General features: G+C 52.5%; 1 protein-coding gene across 2 annotated transcripts in view; it reads left to right on the plus strand.

The window, feature by feature from the left end:
- The first annotated feature begins 378 nt into the window (after nt 1–378).
- LOC133354132 (follistatin-A-like) overlaps nt 379–14,577 on the plus strand; it is a 71,549-nt gene continuing 57,350 nt past the window's right edge. For both annotated transcript variants that reach the window (XM_061570729.1, XM_061570730.1), the window contains exon 1: nt 379–612. In XM_061570729.1, coding sequence (XP_061426713.1) covers nt 522–612 — 91 coding nt within the window. In that variant the 5' untranslated portion in view covers nt 379–521. The remainder of the gene's footprint in view (nt 613–14,577) is intronic.

Raw genomic sequence — 14,577 nt, forward strand, 5'->3', positions numbered from 1 at the left:
AGCAGCAGAATCGTCAGCAGCATCGTCAGCAGCAGCATCAGCAGCATCATCAACAGCAGCAGCATCAGCTCCATCATCAGCAGCAGCATGCCCCCTTCCCTCGGCCCCCCCCCCTTCCCTCGGCCCCCCGTGCCGCTGCTCCGACTCGGGTTCTACTCCCCGCCCCTCAGCGCTCCCCTCCTCCCTCCTTGCCTCTCTCCCTTGCCTCTTCATGCCTCCCCTGCCTCTCTGACTTGCGTCTTCCCCCCACCCGCGCCTTTGCCTCTCTCCCTTGCCTCTACCCCTTGCATCTCCCCCCTTTCCTCTACCCGTGCCTCTCCCCCGCTATATAAAGGGATGGACTCCTCTCCACTCAGCGCTCCTGCTTGGGCTCAGCGTGTCTCAGAGCTTCTCTCGGTGTCCACCTCGCTGCCGTGTTTGTGTTTCCCTCTTGGAGTTGTTAATTTTTTTCCAACAATTTCCACTGCCTGGTCGGGCCCCACAATCACCACCACCACAACAACCACCGCCACCAACCACCAATGGCTCCGGGAGCTGTAGAATCGTTGAGAGGGTGGCTGGTATTAGGGACGATCGTCTTGCTCCATGTGTTGTCCCACAACTCCTCACAAGGTAAGATGGGCGCCGCGGTGGCGAGATGTTAACTGCCTCGCTTGGTATACAGGAGGTCGTGGGTTCGATCCCGACCTGACGCCTCTGTGTTTGGAGTTTGCGCGTCTCTCTCCCCATGGTCACGTGGATTTTTCTCTGGGTTTTCCCCTCCACATTTAGAATAAAGATGCGTTTCGAGTATTTGGCTGATCTAGATTTTCACATGATAAGCCACTTCTGAAAAAGAGCTATAGTGCTCAGTGAGCCTACCTGGTAAATATTTTTTTTAAGTTCATGAAGTTAACAGCGACAAAGCGGAGGAAATTCATATGAGTCGAAGAATGCATCCCACCCCCTATGTGCACCACATTGCAATTAATACGTACACGTGTGCGTGTGTGCTAAGTAGTGGTGGTAGTAGTTGTTGCTAATCCGATTACGACGGATTAAAAGCCATGAGAGTATATGTGAGTGCGACAGCACTTGTGCACACACGGTTATTGCGATGGATTGGCATTGAATGTACAGCATGCAGTTTGCTTGCAGGCGTTAAAAAAGCCTTCGAGGAGTAAATCTGGCTGTAGAACTCTGAAATAAAAAAGAAGTGTCTGGGTAAAATAATGTAATTCTTTTTCTCTCATGCTCCGTAGCCAACTTAGTGGACCGCTGTGATGAGTGGATAGCTGTGTATGACTTGCTGTGGAAATTCAGCACATATTTCCTCTTGACTTCCTAAAATAACAATGAGCCTAACATTTAATTGGGTAATGCTTTTCATAATTCACCCAAGACATGGTTAACATTGACAGCGGTGGAAAATTACATGCTTGTAAAGTTAACTATATTTTACGAATACTTTTAAACATTTGCGTTGCTACATTTTCAGTTATGTTCTCCACATTATTTGTTTACATCCGAAGTTGGATGGGTTCTCGCCTGATTGTAAACTTTCTCTATGTATCTGTGTCATTTATAGCTGGTGGCTTAAATTATTATAATTATGTTTTATTCAATCGCTTTTGCCGTCTTACTCCGTTCCTCGTTCAATCAATGGTGCAGTGGATAGAACATGCCTAATCTTGAGCACACCAATTTCTATTCGCGATGTTGTTTTATAATATAAACTCTTGTTGCCTTTTGATTATTCGCTCAATCAACCCCATCATCTATTTTGGGTAAGATAAAATGATGACCACCTTGTAGGCAGTCAGCAGTGGTTTATCACATTCATAGACCTGTCATCATAATGTGAAATTTCCACTCCTGGTTCAAGAAACAAGCAACGTCCTAAATTAATTGAACCACCGAAACGATAACTTTTATGAACTGTATAAGTCTAGGGATAAACAGTTGTAGTCCGACGGACAGACACTTGCCACAATGGGAATGTGGAATTTCCACTACGAGCTCAGGGCGCCAGGGGAGAGCGGCACACGCTGCCTTAGATCACACATTAGCTGTGGGTGAGAGCTGTTTTCCATGCTATGTTTTATGGAGACTATAAGTTAGCTGTGTATGCGAGGGCTGTTTACACGCTGTGTGTGATAGAGGCTGTAAGCGGGCTATGTGAGGACTATGTGAGCACTGTGTGTGTGATGGGGGCTATGAGAGCTCACTCAGCCCACCTCCTTCCCCTACCCTCCCTCTCCCCCCCCTTGCTCCTCCCCCCTTTCTTACCTATGTAATGCGAGCGTAAATGGGGTTGTTGCTGGGCTCTGGTCCAATCACACGACCCGGGGTATTGGGGGCGGAGCCTGGTCTGCGGGGCGTGTGGGAGGGTCCACCGTTCACCTCAGCTCCAATGGGAGGCGAGGTGAATGGGGGCGGAGCCAGCGGGGTAGTATGGGAAGGCCGGATATGACGATCCGGAAGGGGAGGAGTCAGGGTCATGTGGGGGGAATGTATATAAGTGGGAGCCCGGAAGAGATCGGGGCAGTCGGGGAAGTTAAGAGGCTGAGCCACGTTGGGTGGTGAGGAAAGATCCGCGCCATGGGCCACGTGGCCGAAGGACCTCAGCACGCCGTTGGCCAGCGGTGTGCGGAGTGCGGGAATAGAGGAGCTAACGGAGGAGCGTGCGGGGCACGCGAGAGAGAGCATGCATAGCACGCGAGAGAGAGAGCATGCGTAGCACGCGAGAGAGAGCGTGTGTGGCACGCGGGAGAGAGCGTGCGCGGGGCGCGCGCGAGACGACACTGGTCCAAGAGGAGGCCAGTGGGGGTGCGGAGAAGAACCTGAATAAAAGACAAACGGAGACCAGCATCGCCTGACGGAGTCAGGCGATGCTGGTGTCAGAAGTGGAACGAGATGTCAAAACATCTCAAGAAAAAGAATATACCTGCACCATCTTCAGAAGACGAAGAGGACCTTCCTCCGGCGGTGGCGGTCCCGACCATGGAAGGCGTGGGCGAAGTAGCGGCGAGCGACACGACAGGAGTACAAGATGTCGTCGGGGCGGCCGGGCCGTCTGCGTCGACGGGCGCCGAGGACGGCTGGCGACACGTGGCAGTCCAGCTTGATTCGCTGCGGGCCGTTCTGCTGGATTTAGTCACCCTGGTCGTGCCAGCGACGATGCCAGATCGGCCACGCGGCGGGCCTTCAAGCGGGGAGCCTTCGGGTGGGGCCGAGCCGTCCACCATTGGGGCCTCTGCGACGCTTCCCACCCTCTCCGACACACGGCAGGACGCCGCGATCTTGGGTGTGGTCGCGGACGAACGGCGGGAAGCCGCCATCTTGTCGCCGCCGCAGCAGGGAAGCCGCCATCTTGTCGCTGCCACGGCAGGAAGATGCCATCTTGTCGCCGCTGCAGGGGACGCCTGCATCGGAAGACAGCAGCTCGGGGACTCGCAGCCATCGCCTGACGACGATTAAAGAATTCTCAATTGGAGGAGATTGGAGCGCATTTGCGTGGCGTTTTGAGTCGGCCGTCCGATCCGCCAAGTGGACAGATGCGGAGGCCTTGGAAGTTCTGCCGATGCTCCTAGACGACAAGTCTTTGAAATTCTTCCGCTCCATCAAGGCCGCGAAGAAGGCGACGCTGAAAGGGGAGTTCGACGAAATGGCGGAAGCGAACGAGCCTCCGGACGACGCACACCGCAGATTCGTCCAGAGGCAATGGGCACCCGAGGAATCGCCTGTGGCTTTTCGGGGCGCTGTGCTTGAGCTGGCCATGGCTGCGTATCCAGAGACGGAGCCCGACTTGTTGGAGCCCTTGATACTGGGTAAGATGTTGGAGCTGTCCAAGGACTTGGGCATTCCGATGCCGATATGCGGCCATGAGCTGCAGACCTCACGGTTGGCAGCCAAGTGCCTCGACGCGCAGTTCAACTTGTGCCGTTGGGCACAGGTGACCGCCTGGACGGGGAGCCCGACCATGGAGGGAGGCGCCGCTGGGTGGACTCCGTCAAAGGCCGTCTTCGTGCCGGACGAGAGGGGGCCTGGCGATCTCTCTGCAGCGGCGGCCCAGTGGGTTCCTCGAGGGGGAGCGGAGTCGCGCTCCAGCCCACCGCTTAGGGATCGTCGAGACGGGGGGGGGGGGGGGGGTGGTGAGCCGGGCGGTGGACCGACTCGTCGTGTTACCGCTGCGGGCGTCTTGGACACTTCGAGCGGGACTGTCGGAGTCGCCCTCGCCCGTCTCTTCAGCTGGAGTCCCCGGCCAAGGACGCGACATCAACGCCGGAGAGTCAACCATGTCAGGCAAGTCAGTACGCATCAGACACCCGGCAAGGCCTGTCATCTCATGCATCACCGTCGGTATGCGTTCCGGGGGCCTGTTCTAACGGGGGGAATCTAAGGGATCCGCGTCGCTCGCTGACACAGTGGCGGAAATTGGCGCGGAGGGTGGTCGCAGCCACTACTGGGTTGTCGACTGTGCCGGGTTCGATACAAGGGGTCGACGTGCGGATTTTGGTAGATTCGGGCACGTCCGCAACTATCATCTCGGACGTGATATTCCATCTCCTGTCCATTCCACCGTCGCGGGTACGACCGGTTTACGATTCATGTGTTGCGGCGAACGGAGGGAGTATGGGCATCGTTGGTCAGGTGGAGGCGCGTATTTCGGTTGGGGGTGTGTCGGCTTCGGGGACGGTGTTAATCTCCAGGTCCCTCGCTGTGCCGTGTTTGTTGGGGCAAAGATGCCCATTCAGATAAGGGTTGATCAGAATTGTATTGAGTTACTGGCGGGCCAGAAGATTTTCTTTTTGCCGTCGCCGTGGGGACAGTCCGCTCCGGACCGTCAGGTGCAGGCGCTATCCGATGTTTCGGTCGACATTCCACCTGGCTCGCATATGCTTATCCCCCTGCGTTATCGGAAGCCCGTGCCTGGGGTCGAGGGGGCGGCGGGGGTGTTGTTGTCACCGTCCAACGCGGTTACGGATGGCCTGGCACTGGTCGCGGCACGAATGATTGTTCGGCCGGGTCAGCCTCCGTTTTTACAAGTATTGAATGGAGGCGCGGACAATGTCGTCGTGCCGGCCGGAACGGTTTTGGCACATGCTACGACCGCCTTCACGGCCCATGACGATCCGGCCCACCGGGGCCTCGTAGGGGGCGTTTAGGCCTCGACGGTGCAGGACGATCGATGGATCACCGGGTTGTGCCAAGAAAATGCGTCCTTGACTACGGAGCAGCGGGTCCGCGCTTCGCGCGCTGTTGGAGAAATATCCTGATGCCTTTAGTAAAGACGATTTCGATCTGGGACGCACCAGGTTGCTCTCCCACCATATTGATACCGGGGATGCTGCTCCCATTCAGATGAATCCACATCGGTTGAGCCCGGCGGAGAGGGATCATGTACACGGCGCGGTGGATGATATGCTAGCCGCTGACATTATCTTTCCATCCAACAGCCCATGGGGCGCTCCGGTGGTCCTGATAAAGAAAAAGGATGGTAATTTACGGTTTTGTGTCGATTTTCGGAAGTTAAACAAGGTGTCGGTTGCGGACGCTTACCCCCTGCCGCGTATGGATGATTCCCTCAATGCCTTGTCTGGGGAGAATTTTTTTTCCACTCTTGACCTCTCTTCGGGGTTCTGGCAGCTCCCCCTGGACGAGTCCTCGAGGGAAAAGATGCCACCCCTGCTAGGTTCCAGAGGTTGATGAAACTCGTGTTGACCGGTCTGCAGTGGGACATGTGCTTGATATATTTGGATGATGTTATTGTGTTTAGCCGTACGTTTGAGGAGCATCTTCAGAGATTGGATGCTGTTTTTGCTAGGGTGCGTTCCGCCAATTTGAAATTTAAGCCCAAGAAGTGTCACCTTTTGCAATGATCCGTGTGCTATTTGGGCCACATAGTCAGCTCTGACAGTGTGGCCACGGACCCGGAGTAAACGGCGTTTGTCCGGGACTGGACGATTCCGGCTACGGTGGGTGACGTGCATCGTTTTGTCGGGTTCGCTTCCTATTATCGCAGGTTCGTTCCAAAATTTGCCACGATCGCTAGGCCATTGCACCTCCTTACGGCAAAGAACCGGAGGTTCAGCTGGGGGCCGGCGGAGGAGGCGGCGTTTCATGGCCTACGCGATCGCTTGGCGTCAGCGCCGACGCAGGACTACCCTGATTTCAATCTGCTTTTTATTCTGGATACCGACGCTAGTGACACGGGGATTGGGGCCGTCCTATCGCAGTTTAAGGGTGGCGTCGAGCGTGTGGTGGCTTACGGGAGCTGCGTTTTATCTCCGGCGGAGACCCGCTACTGCGTTACCCGCCGGGAACTGTTGGCTATAGTGCATTTTGTCCGTCAATACCGACCGTATTTGTATGGTCGCAAATTTATTGTGCGCACTGACCACGCGGCTCTACAATATTCCCTGAAAGTTGACCAACCGTCTGGCCAATTGGTGCGATGGTTGGAAACTTTGCAGGAATTTTAGTTTGAGATTCAATATTGTAAGAGGTCGCATCACGCAAATGCGGACGCGCTCTCCCGATTGCCGCAGGGATCCCCCTGCGCCTGTGCCTCTGGCACGAATAGGTGCACGCGGGTTCCACATCTCCCGCATCCTGTCGTGTCTGCTGTGGAGATGCCCGGGGCTTCCACGTGTCCGGAACCGGCCGACGGGGTTTTGAATTTGCCGCGTTCCGTGTGGATTCGAGAGCAATTGCTCGATGATTCGCTGGGGGCCTTACGGAGTTGGGCTGCAAAGGAGAGGGGATATCCGTCGTCCGATGGGACGCGGGGAGCGGCTCTCTGTGACGGCTTGTTGATGTGGAGGGAAGGCTTGCACGATCGCTCGCGTCTTGTTGTGCCGTCGTCGTTGCGATATGAGTTGATTCGGATTCTGCACGCTGAGAAGTTGTTACATCTCAGGGTGCAGAAAACCTTGTTGACATTACAGCGGGATTATTTTTGGCATGGCATGACGACTGATGTCGTCGGGCATATTCGGGCGTGCTCCGACTGTGCCCGGCAGAAGCCGCCTAAGCAACCGTATGTTCCCCCAGTGCAGTCGATACAAGTGTCACGGGTTAACGAGTTGGTGGCGTTGGATATTCTGGGGCCCTTTCCCCCGTCCGCTCGGGGGAACAAATTTTTGTTGGTCAGGGTTGAATATATTTCCCGCTGGCCGATGGCCTGGCCCTTGCCCGACCAGTCGGCGGCATCTATCACGGAGGCATTTCTGTTTGGATATGTGATGGACAAGGGGGCGCCGGAAAGGTTGCTTACAGACCAAGGGCGAAGTTTTTCTTCCAACCTATTGTGGGATGTGTGCGACGCACTGAGGACTAAGAAGGTTCGGACGTTTCCCCACCATCCACAAACTGATGGGATGGTTGAATGGTTGAACCAGACCCTGTCGGCCAGCTCTGTCATACGGTTAGCGAGAAGCAGGCCGATTGGGATTTGCATATCCCTGGGGTGCTCTCCACTTACCGGATGGCGCCGCATGCGTCAACAGGGTACTCACCCTTCTTTTTGATGTACGGCCGTGAGAATGTGCCGCCAGCGGAAGTGCAACTTGGCACGCGGGCGAGGGGTCCTGTTAAGCCCCTCCCCGAGTATATTCGTGACGCCGCTCGATGCGTGGCGGAGGTGCGGGAGGCGGCCCGATTGGCTACGGCCAGGACCCAGGCCCGGAACGAACGTTGCGCCCGGCGCTCTCATTGTGGGTCCCCCTGGCGAGTGGGGGACATGGCCTGGCTCCACTGCCCACAGGTACCGGTGGGGACCTCCCCTAAGTTGCACAAATCCTGGCAGGGGCCGGTTGTGCTTATTGAGGTCCCTAGCCCGCAGTCCACGCGCGTTCGGGTCGGATCGCGGCGTTGGTACGTTCACACGTCCCGATTGAAACCCTACGTGGCCCCGCGAGTGGATGCGTCATCTCCTAACGTTGCCTTGCCGGTGTCTGTCACGTCCAATGCGCCACTGACTTTGCCTGTTCAACCTGCAAGCGCGCCTGTCATGCCTCCTGTAGACGGGCCCGCTCTGATCCTGCCAGACAAAGGGATTCCTGCACCGGGTGGGCCTACCATGGCAACAGGGACATTTGGCCCTGCTGCCCCTCCAACCCCGCCGCGGTTGCAGTTGCAGGGGGCCCTGACTATGGACCTCTCTTGGGAATGGGGTGCTGGGACGGACAGGCCTCCACCAGCGGCGGATGGTTCCGCTCCTAAAACCCTGTCGGGACTGTGACCTTTGAGGGCGCCGCCTCTCGTGAAGGACAGGGCCGGCGACCCGCACTCGTTCCAAATCCCTTCCTTTTCGTTAATTGTGTTGTTGTTATACTCTCCGTTGTGTCTGGTGATTCCTGATTGTGATGCTGTCGCTCGCATTATTTTGTCCTATTGCAGCCGGGATGGCTGGCTTTTCATCAGGGGGGGGGGGGGGGGGGTCATGTAATGCGAGCGTAAATGGGGTTGTTGCTGGGCTCTGGTCCAATCACATGGCCCGGGGTATTGGGGGGCGGAGCCTGGTCTGCGGGGCGTGTGGAAGGGGCCACCGTTCACCTCGGCTCCAATGGGAGGCGAGGTGAATGGGGGCGGAGCCAGCGGGGTAGTATGGGTAGGCCGGATCTGAGATCCGGAAGGGGAGGAGTCAGGGTCACATGGGGGGAATGTATATAAGTGGGAGCCCAGAAGAGATCGGGGCAGTCGGGGAAGTTAAGAGGCTGAGCCACGTTGGGTGGTGAGGAAAGATCCGCGCCATCGGCCACGTGGCCGAAGGACCTCAGCACGCCGTCGGCCAGCGGTGTGCGGAGTGCGGGAATAGAGGAGCTAACGGAGGAGCGTGCGGGGCACGCGAGAGAGAAAGTGCGTAGCACGCGAGAGAGAGAGCGTGCGTGTCACGCGAAAGGGAGCGTGCGCGGGGTGCGCGCGAGACGACACTGGTCCGAGAGGAGGCCAGTGGGGGTGCGGAGAAGAAACTGAATAAAAGACAAACGGAGACCAGCATCGCCTGACGGAGTCTTTTATTACACCTATATAACCTCTTGCTACGGCAGCTCTCTCGCCCACTTCAGCATTTGTTCTTGCTGTGGTGTTCCCACCTGATGAGGATTGCTTGTGTTGCGATCGAAACGTCGTGATTTGTTTTATTTTATTCTACCTACGTGACTTTACCGAAAGAACCAAAGAGTATAATTATTTTTTCACAAAGCCGCGTGGACCACCAGCTGAGTGCTGGATTCATCATTGCGCCCCCTCGCCCACACCATGGGGAAAACTGCATGAGTAGACGACCCTGCAGTGGGGAGGAGCATTAACACAATAGCACTTGATAAAAAAAGGTGTCAGTTTTGTTGCCAGATAAAAGGGTAAAAAAACAATTATCATATTTTTTACTGGCAAATGAGGTTCCAATGGTACAATAGCACTTAACACGTGCACTCAACACATTCTTCAATCACACTGCCAACAGTTGTGTTGTCCTTCCCCCGCACCTCCGATTAATAGAGTTGGCTATGTACAGTTCACCATACATACGTATAATTGGCGACGTTTCGGGCAATGGCCCTAACCTTCTTCATAGCACATTCAGGCAACAATGTTATCGGCGAATGTTATTGTTGTTATTGGTGCTTGTGCACCACTGCCAACGCGTCAGCAGCACCGCCAACATAATTTGTACAATCTCATATTCAGTACAGGATGGTCCAGATGTCTTGCGACTCCTAATTCATTGATCCCTAATATTTTTATTTTATACTAGCGGGAAGTACCCGGCGTTGCCCGGGTCTTAAAAATATTTCAAAACTACTCTTAAAAATCTAACAGCAGTGCGTACTGACTGTGGGGGTACCTGCTATGATTCAAATAGTGCATACTGTGGTGGTACCTGCTATGATTACAGCAGTGCATACTGACTGTGGTGGTACCTGCTATGATTAGAGCAGTGCATACCGACTGTTGGTACCTGCTATCACTACAGTAGTACATGCTGACTCTATTGCAGTATTTATCGACTCTATAGCACAAAGTACTCACCTGACAGTGGCGTGGTGAGGCCTAGTCCCGTGCAGAGCCTCCGGCCTCGCCTAGATTGTCCAGCCGACCGAGGTGGCACCATAGCAGGCTGGGGCTGGGCTGCTACCCCTGACACCCCCCCCCCCCCAGGCACGATGTCCCCGGCCGTTCTGCAGTAATATCTACGGCCTATAGTGGTAGCATCTACCGACTGTATAGTAGTAATAACTGCACGCATCGGGGTGGGGTGGACATGAGAGCATTTAGTGAAATTTTTATAGGATTTTTAACGCGAAAGAAAATGTCCCCCTCACTCCCACTGAAGGCGTGCGACTTGGCATGGGCTGCCCCCCACCAAAGGCGCGTGAGTTGGTATGGTCGTGCAAGCGTCATAAATAAAAGGGAATCGCACAAAAATAGCACTAAATCGCTAATTAATCTAATTTAAAGTTGACGGATGTAAAAAGGAATAGCGCTTGCTCACCGCGGGGCTTACGGCGTGGTACCTCGCTATTTTTTTTCACGTAAACTCCACCGTTGGATAGCCAAGCGCGCAACCACACACAAACCCCGCCACAAACAAACCCCACCACAAACCCACACACAACCCCGCCACAAACCCACACACAACTTTTTACTTTTATATATATAGATTGCTTACATTACATACCCATTGGTGTACAAATATTAAAATTTAGAGAATTAAATGTGGGTCACAAGACATGTGGACCACCCTGGACTTAGCGCCCCCCAGTGTCGTAGCGAGGGTTGGGGCCCAGTGGGGGGCGAGACGGGGTGGAGTGGCCACCACAGGTGCTCCGTCATTATCGGTGTCCGAAGTATTTTGACTGGAGGCGGGAAGGAGGAAGGGGGGATGGCACCCTAGGTACCAATGTGTCTGGTTCCTCTCCAAGAGGTAATGAAATCGTGACCCACGCAGAAAGGTAACGTTTAATTTTGTTTTGTATTAATGACATTAAATACAACAAAATACATTCTGGATTTAGGATTCATATAGTGTCTAAAATCAATCGCACTGCACAGGAATGGTAGGGCAGGCATCATTATAGTCGTGGAGGGCAGCAGATGTTAGGCTTTGTTTTTGTTTTTGAATGTAATCATCATCTACATCGAATGGTATTCAATTAATGCACCAATGGGTTTTCTGATGCAACGTGAATCCCGGTTGGGTTTTATTTACAAAGCAAGGAATAACAAAAGCAATGGGCTGGGTTTGACTTTGTTGACCCACATCAACGGTGATTGGCCTTTTCCACCGACGCCATTACTGCCTATTTATTTATAGCATTGTGTTCCAGCCGAGAGAGGCAGTCTATTCAGTGATGGACTACTCAGTGTTCCCAAGGGGGTTCTTATTTCAAATACGCACGCGCATGGCACCGTTCGGAATAGAACTTGCATTGGTTTTTTTTCCTGGAAGTTGGGAATTCTATCTCGAGTCATAATGAAAACGCACACACTCGCGCGCACACACAGTACCCGCCGTCATCTCGCCGGCGCTATTTTTAACGGGGGTGACCCCCGCAGAGACGCTCGCATTTGATGAGCGACTGGCACATCTCAGGCTCCGATCCAGATGAACGGTGCCCAAAATAATTAGTTGGGGCAAGCGACCTTGTTTGGCACCAATGGCCAACAGCCGCCCATACCAACAAGCCTATGCCCCTCGTCCTGCCCTGGTCAAATCACCTAGCATGCCCTTGTGGCTAGCAGACCTGGACATTGGCATTCATCACCCCATATACGCAAGGATAGAATAGAACGTGGCACGTCCCCTATCTTATCAGGTTCTCGGAAGCTTAAGCAGAGTTGAACCTGGATGATGCTTTGATTGGCGACCACTGCACAACAGGTTAATGTGGAGCGGCAGGACTTCGTGGTCGCGGAAGAAGGCAGTACAGCAATATACACGTTGTAATTATTTCTATACATCTACGTTACATGCTACTTGCCTTCATGGACTCCCTCTACCTAGCGTGGTTAATTAAATGTTTTCAAATCATTCCCATGATCCGTACAGGCCTCCGGAAGCCCTCATCCTGCAGTGTGTTGACAAACAGAGCTGTCTCTCTGCTAGTCTCTAGGGGGACGGTGACAAGTTGGGAAGAAGTGGTGGAAATTTCATATTGCTATGGCACAAAGTGGTACCTGGCCATTTTTATTCACATATACCCCACCGTTGGAGAGCCAAGTGCGCGATCACACACAAACCCACACACAAACCCCGCCACAAACCCACACATACATTTTAACTTTTATATATATAGATAAGGCTACCACCACGCTGAGTACAACTGCTGAATTTCTTATATTCACTCGCTGACAGTCCATTGTCAATCAACTGCTTGATTAAGGCCTCCCCACGTCTAAGTTCTAGGGGTTGGTAGTGAGCGACCTAGTATGAGCTCAGATATCCCTTGCCACTAATGTTAGCCATGGCTGGGAATCAAACTCAGGTCGCCCGGTTCATAGTGCAGTGCGCTCACAGCTGCGCCACCGCCCACCCCAAATTATAGAATTAGTGCTAAGAAATTAAAGCGAAATAATGTATATTTTGTATAAGTGAGCCAGTGGAATAAATTCCACATTACTATGGTCGAGAGCTAATACATCCAGAGCATAAGCGGCACTGAGATTAAAGTGATAAACGTCAGCGTCTGGTTTCGATAGGCAAGTATTTTTGGAATTACCACAGTCTCTGGATTATAAGATGCAATCTTTCCCCTTATAATTTAAAGGAACATTTGGGGTGCATTTTATCGTCTAGTCGGTGTGCGTGTGAGACCAGATGCATATCATAACTTTTATTGACACGGCGCAAAAGTTTTAGGGTTTGTCTTACTTTCCGGGGCGTCTTATAATCCAGAGAGAACGACAGTAATCCTGGAAATGGGTGTACAAAGTTTTATGGGCTGAATGCCTTGAGATGTAGAACACTAATAAGTGAGTCTGTGATTCTAGCCGTGGTTATATAAAAATCCAGTCTGCATTTCAGAATCATATCCATTCACATGCAAATTAAATCATTACACGTTCCATGTCTCATTATTGGCAAAAGTGAAAAGCCTGTATCGGGGGGGGGGGGGGGGGGGGGGGGGCTTTGAAGACTGCACAAAAAAATCTCTGGCACTGTATGAACCTGAATTTCTATGGCAAAATAGGCAAATCTGGGAACAAATAATAATTTACTCAGAGAGGCCTTATTGAATCTCAACTCTTCTTTAAGATTAAACAAATTGTGTGATGCTGCTGCGTTGGCAGTTGATGCACAAGCATAATTAACAACAACAACAAACTCAACACATTTATCAATAACACTGCGGCCTAAAAAGTTAAAAATGTGTAAAAGGCGACATTTTGGAAAATGTGCCTTCTTCATGGCACATACATCGAGAGGTCAGAGTTGAAGAGTGCACTCCTTAAGACCATTCAACCTCATGAGATTTTCAGATACTGTATATATTTGTAATGTTTTTTGATGACCAGTTTTTTAATTGGCACGTGAATATTTACCTAATAATAGCTCTTGGGTAACAAACCCTCAGCATCTCCTTTTGTGTGATGGGAAATGCTTGTAATGGGACGTCTAGTTTTGGCGATCGACCCAGTAGCTTCACGAGATGCTATGTGGAGAAATAAAGTTCCTTCCCCAACAGATGTCATTAGGCAGATCACACAAAAGGGAATAAAACTCAAATATCCACACATACTGATTCACAAAACCGTTTGGTGTACCCTTTTAACTCCCGGCCACTGTGCAGTGACGACTGATTTGGGATATTCACAAATCTCTGAGAACCAACAACCGTTGCCTCCAAAGCGTTAGATTTTGAGAAGTTTGGCCGTTACTTTTTACACCAAAACATCCGAAATACATCGCAAACAGAGGGGGTATTTTCGTGTCAAAATGAAAATTCCATAAATCTCACAAATACGCAAATCAGCATGGAGACGTTAATTATAGATATTCTTCTGAGACAGGAAGATGAACAATGGCTTAGATACAGTGACTATTAAACTAAGTCGATGGACACATGTCATGGCTAAAAGTGAGAATGCAGTGGACCACCGGTGGACATGAGTTGAATATCTTGGTGCATTTTGTGTGAACGTGGGGACCCACTGAGTGTGTGCGCGTGTGTGATGCCGTGTGTCATTGTCTTTGATGTTGTGGAGTGTGCTACGAATTCGGCGACCCGGGTTCGATTCCTGCTCATGGTCAACACCAGTGACGATTATCTGAACCGGTCCTGAGCCTCCTCTAGGTTGACTCGGCCTCAAATGAGTACCTGGTGCGGTGTGAACATCGCCACTGGGGATACAAAGGCGGCCCGGCTTGGTGCTGGCCACACACTCCCTCGTGTGCCGTGCCGGCCTTCATAGGTGCTCCTTGCTAACAGCACTTGCCCCAACAATCTGTTTAGGCTAAACGGGGAATATTTGTCTTTTATGTGTGTGACGCTGCGTGTGTGTGACGCGTGAGTGACGCCCCGTGTGTGTGTGACGACGCGTGTGTGTGGCGCGTGAGTGACGCTGCGTGTGTGTGACGACGCGTGTGTGTGG

Source organism: Lethenteron reissneri, chromosome 46 (assembly GCF_015708825.2).
Source record: "Lethenteron reissneri isolate LAM-NWPU_2019-01 chromosome 46, ASM1570882v1, whole genome shotgun sequence".
NCBI lineage: Eukaryota > Metazoa > Chordata > Hyperoartia > Petromyzontiformes > Petromyzontidae > Lethenteron > Lethenteron reissneri.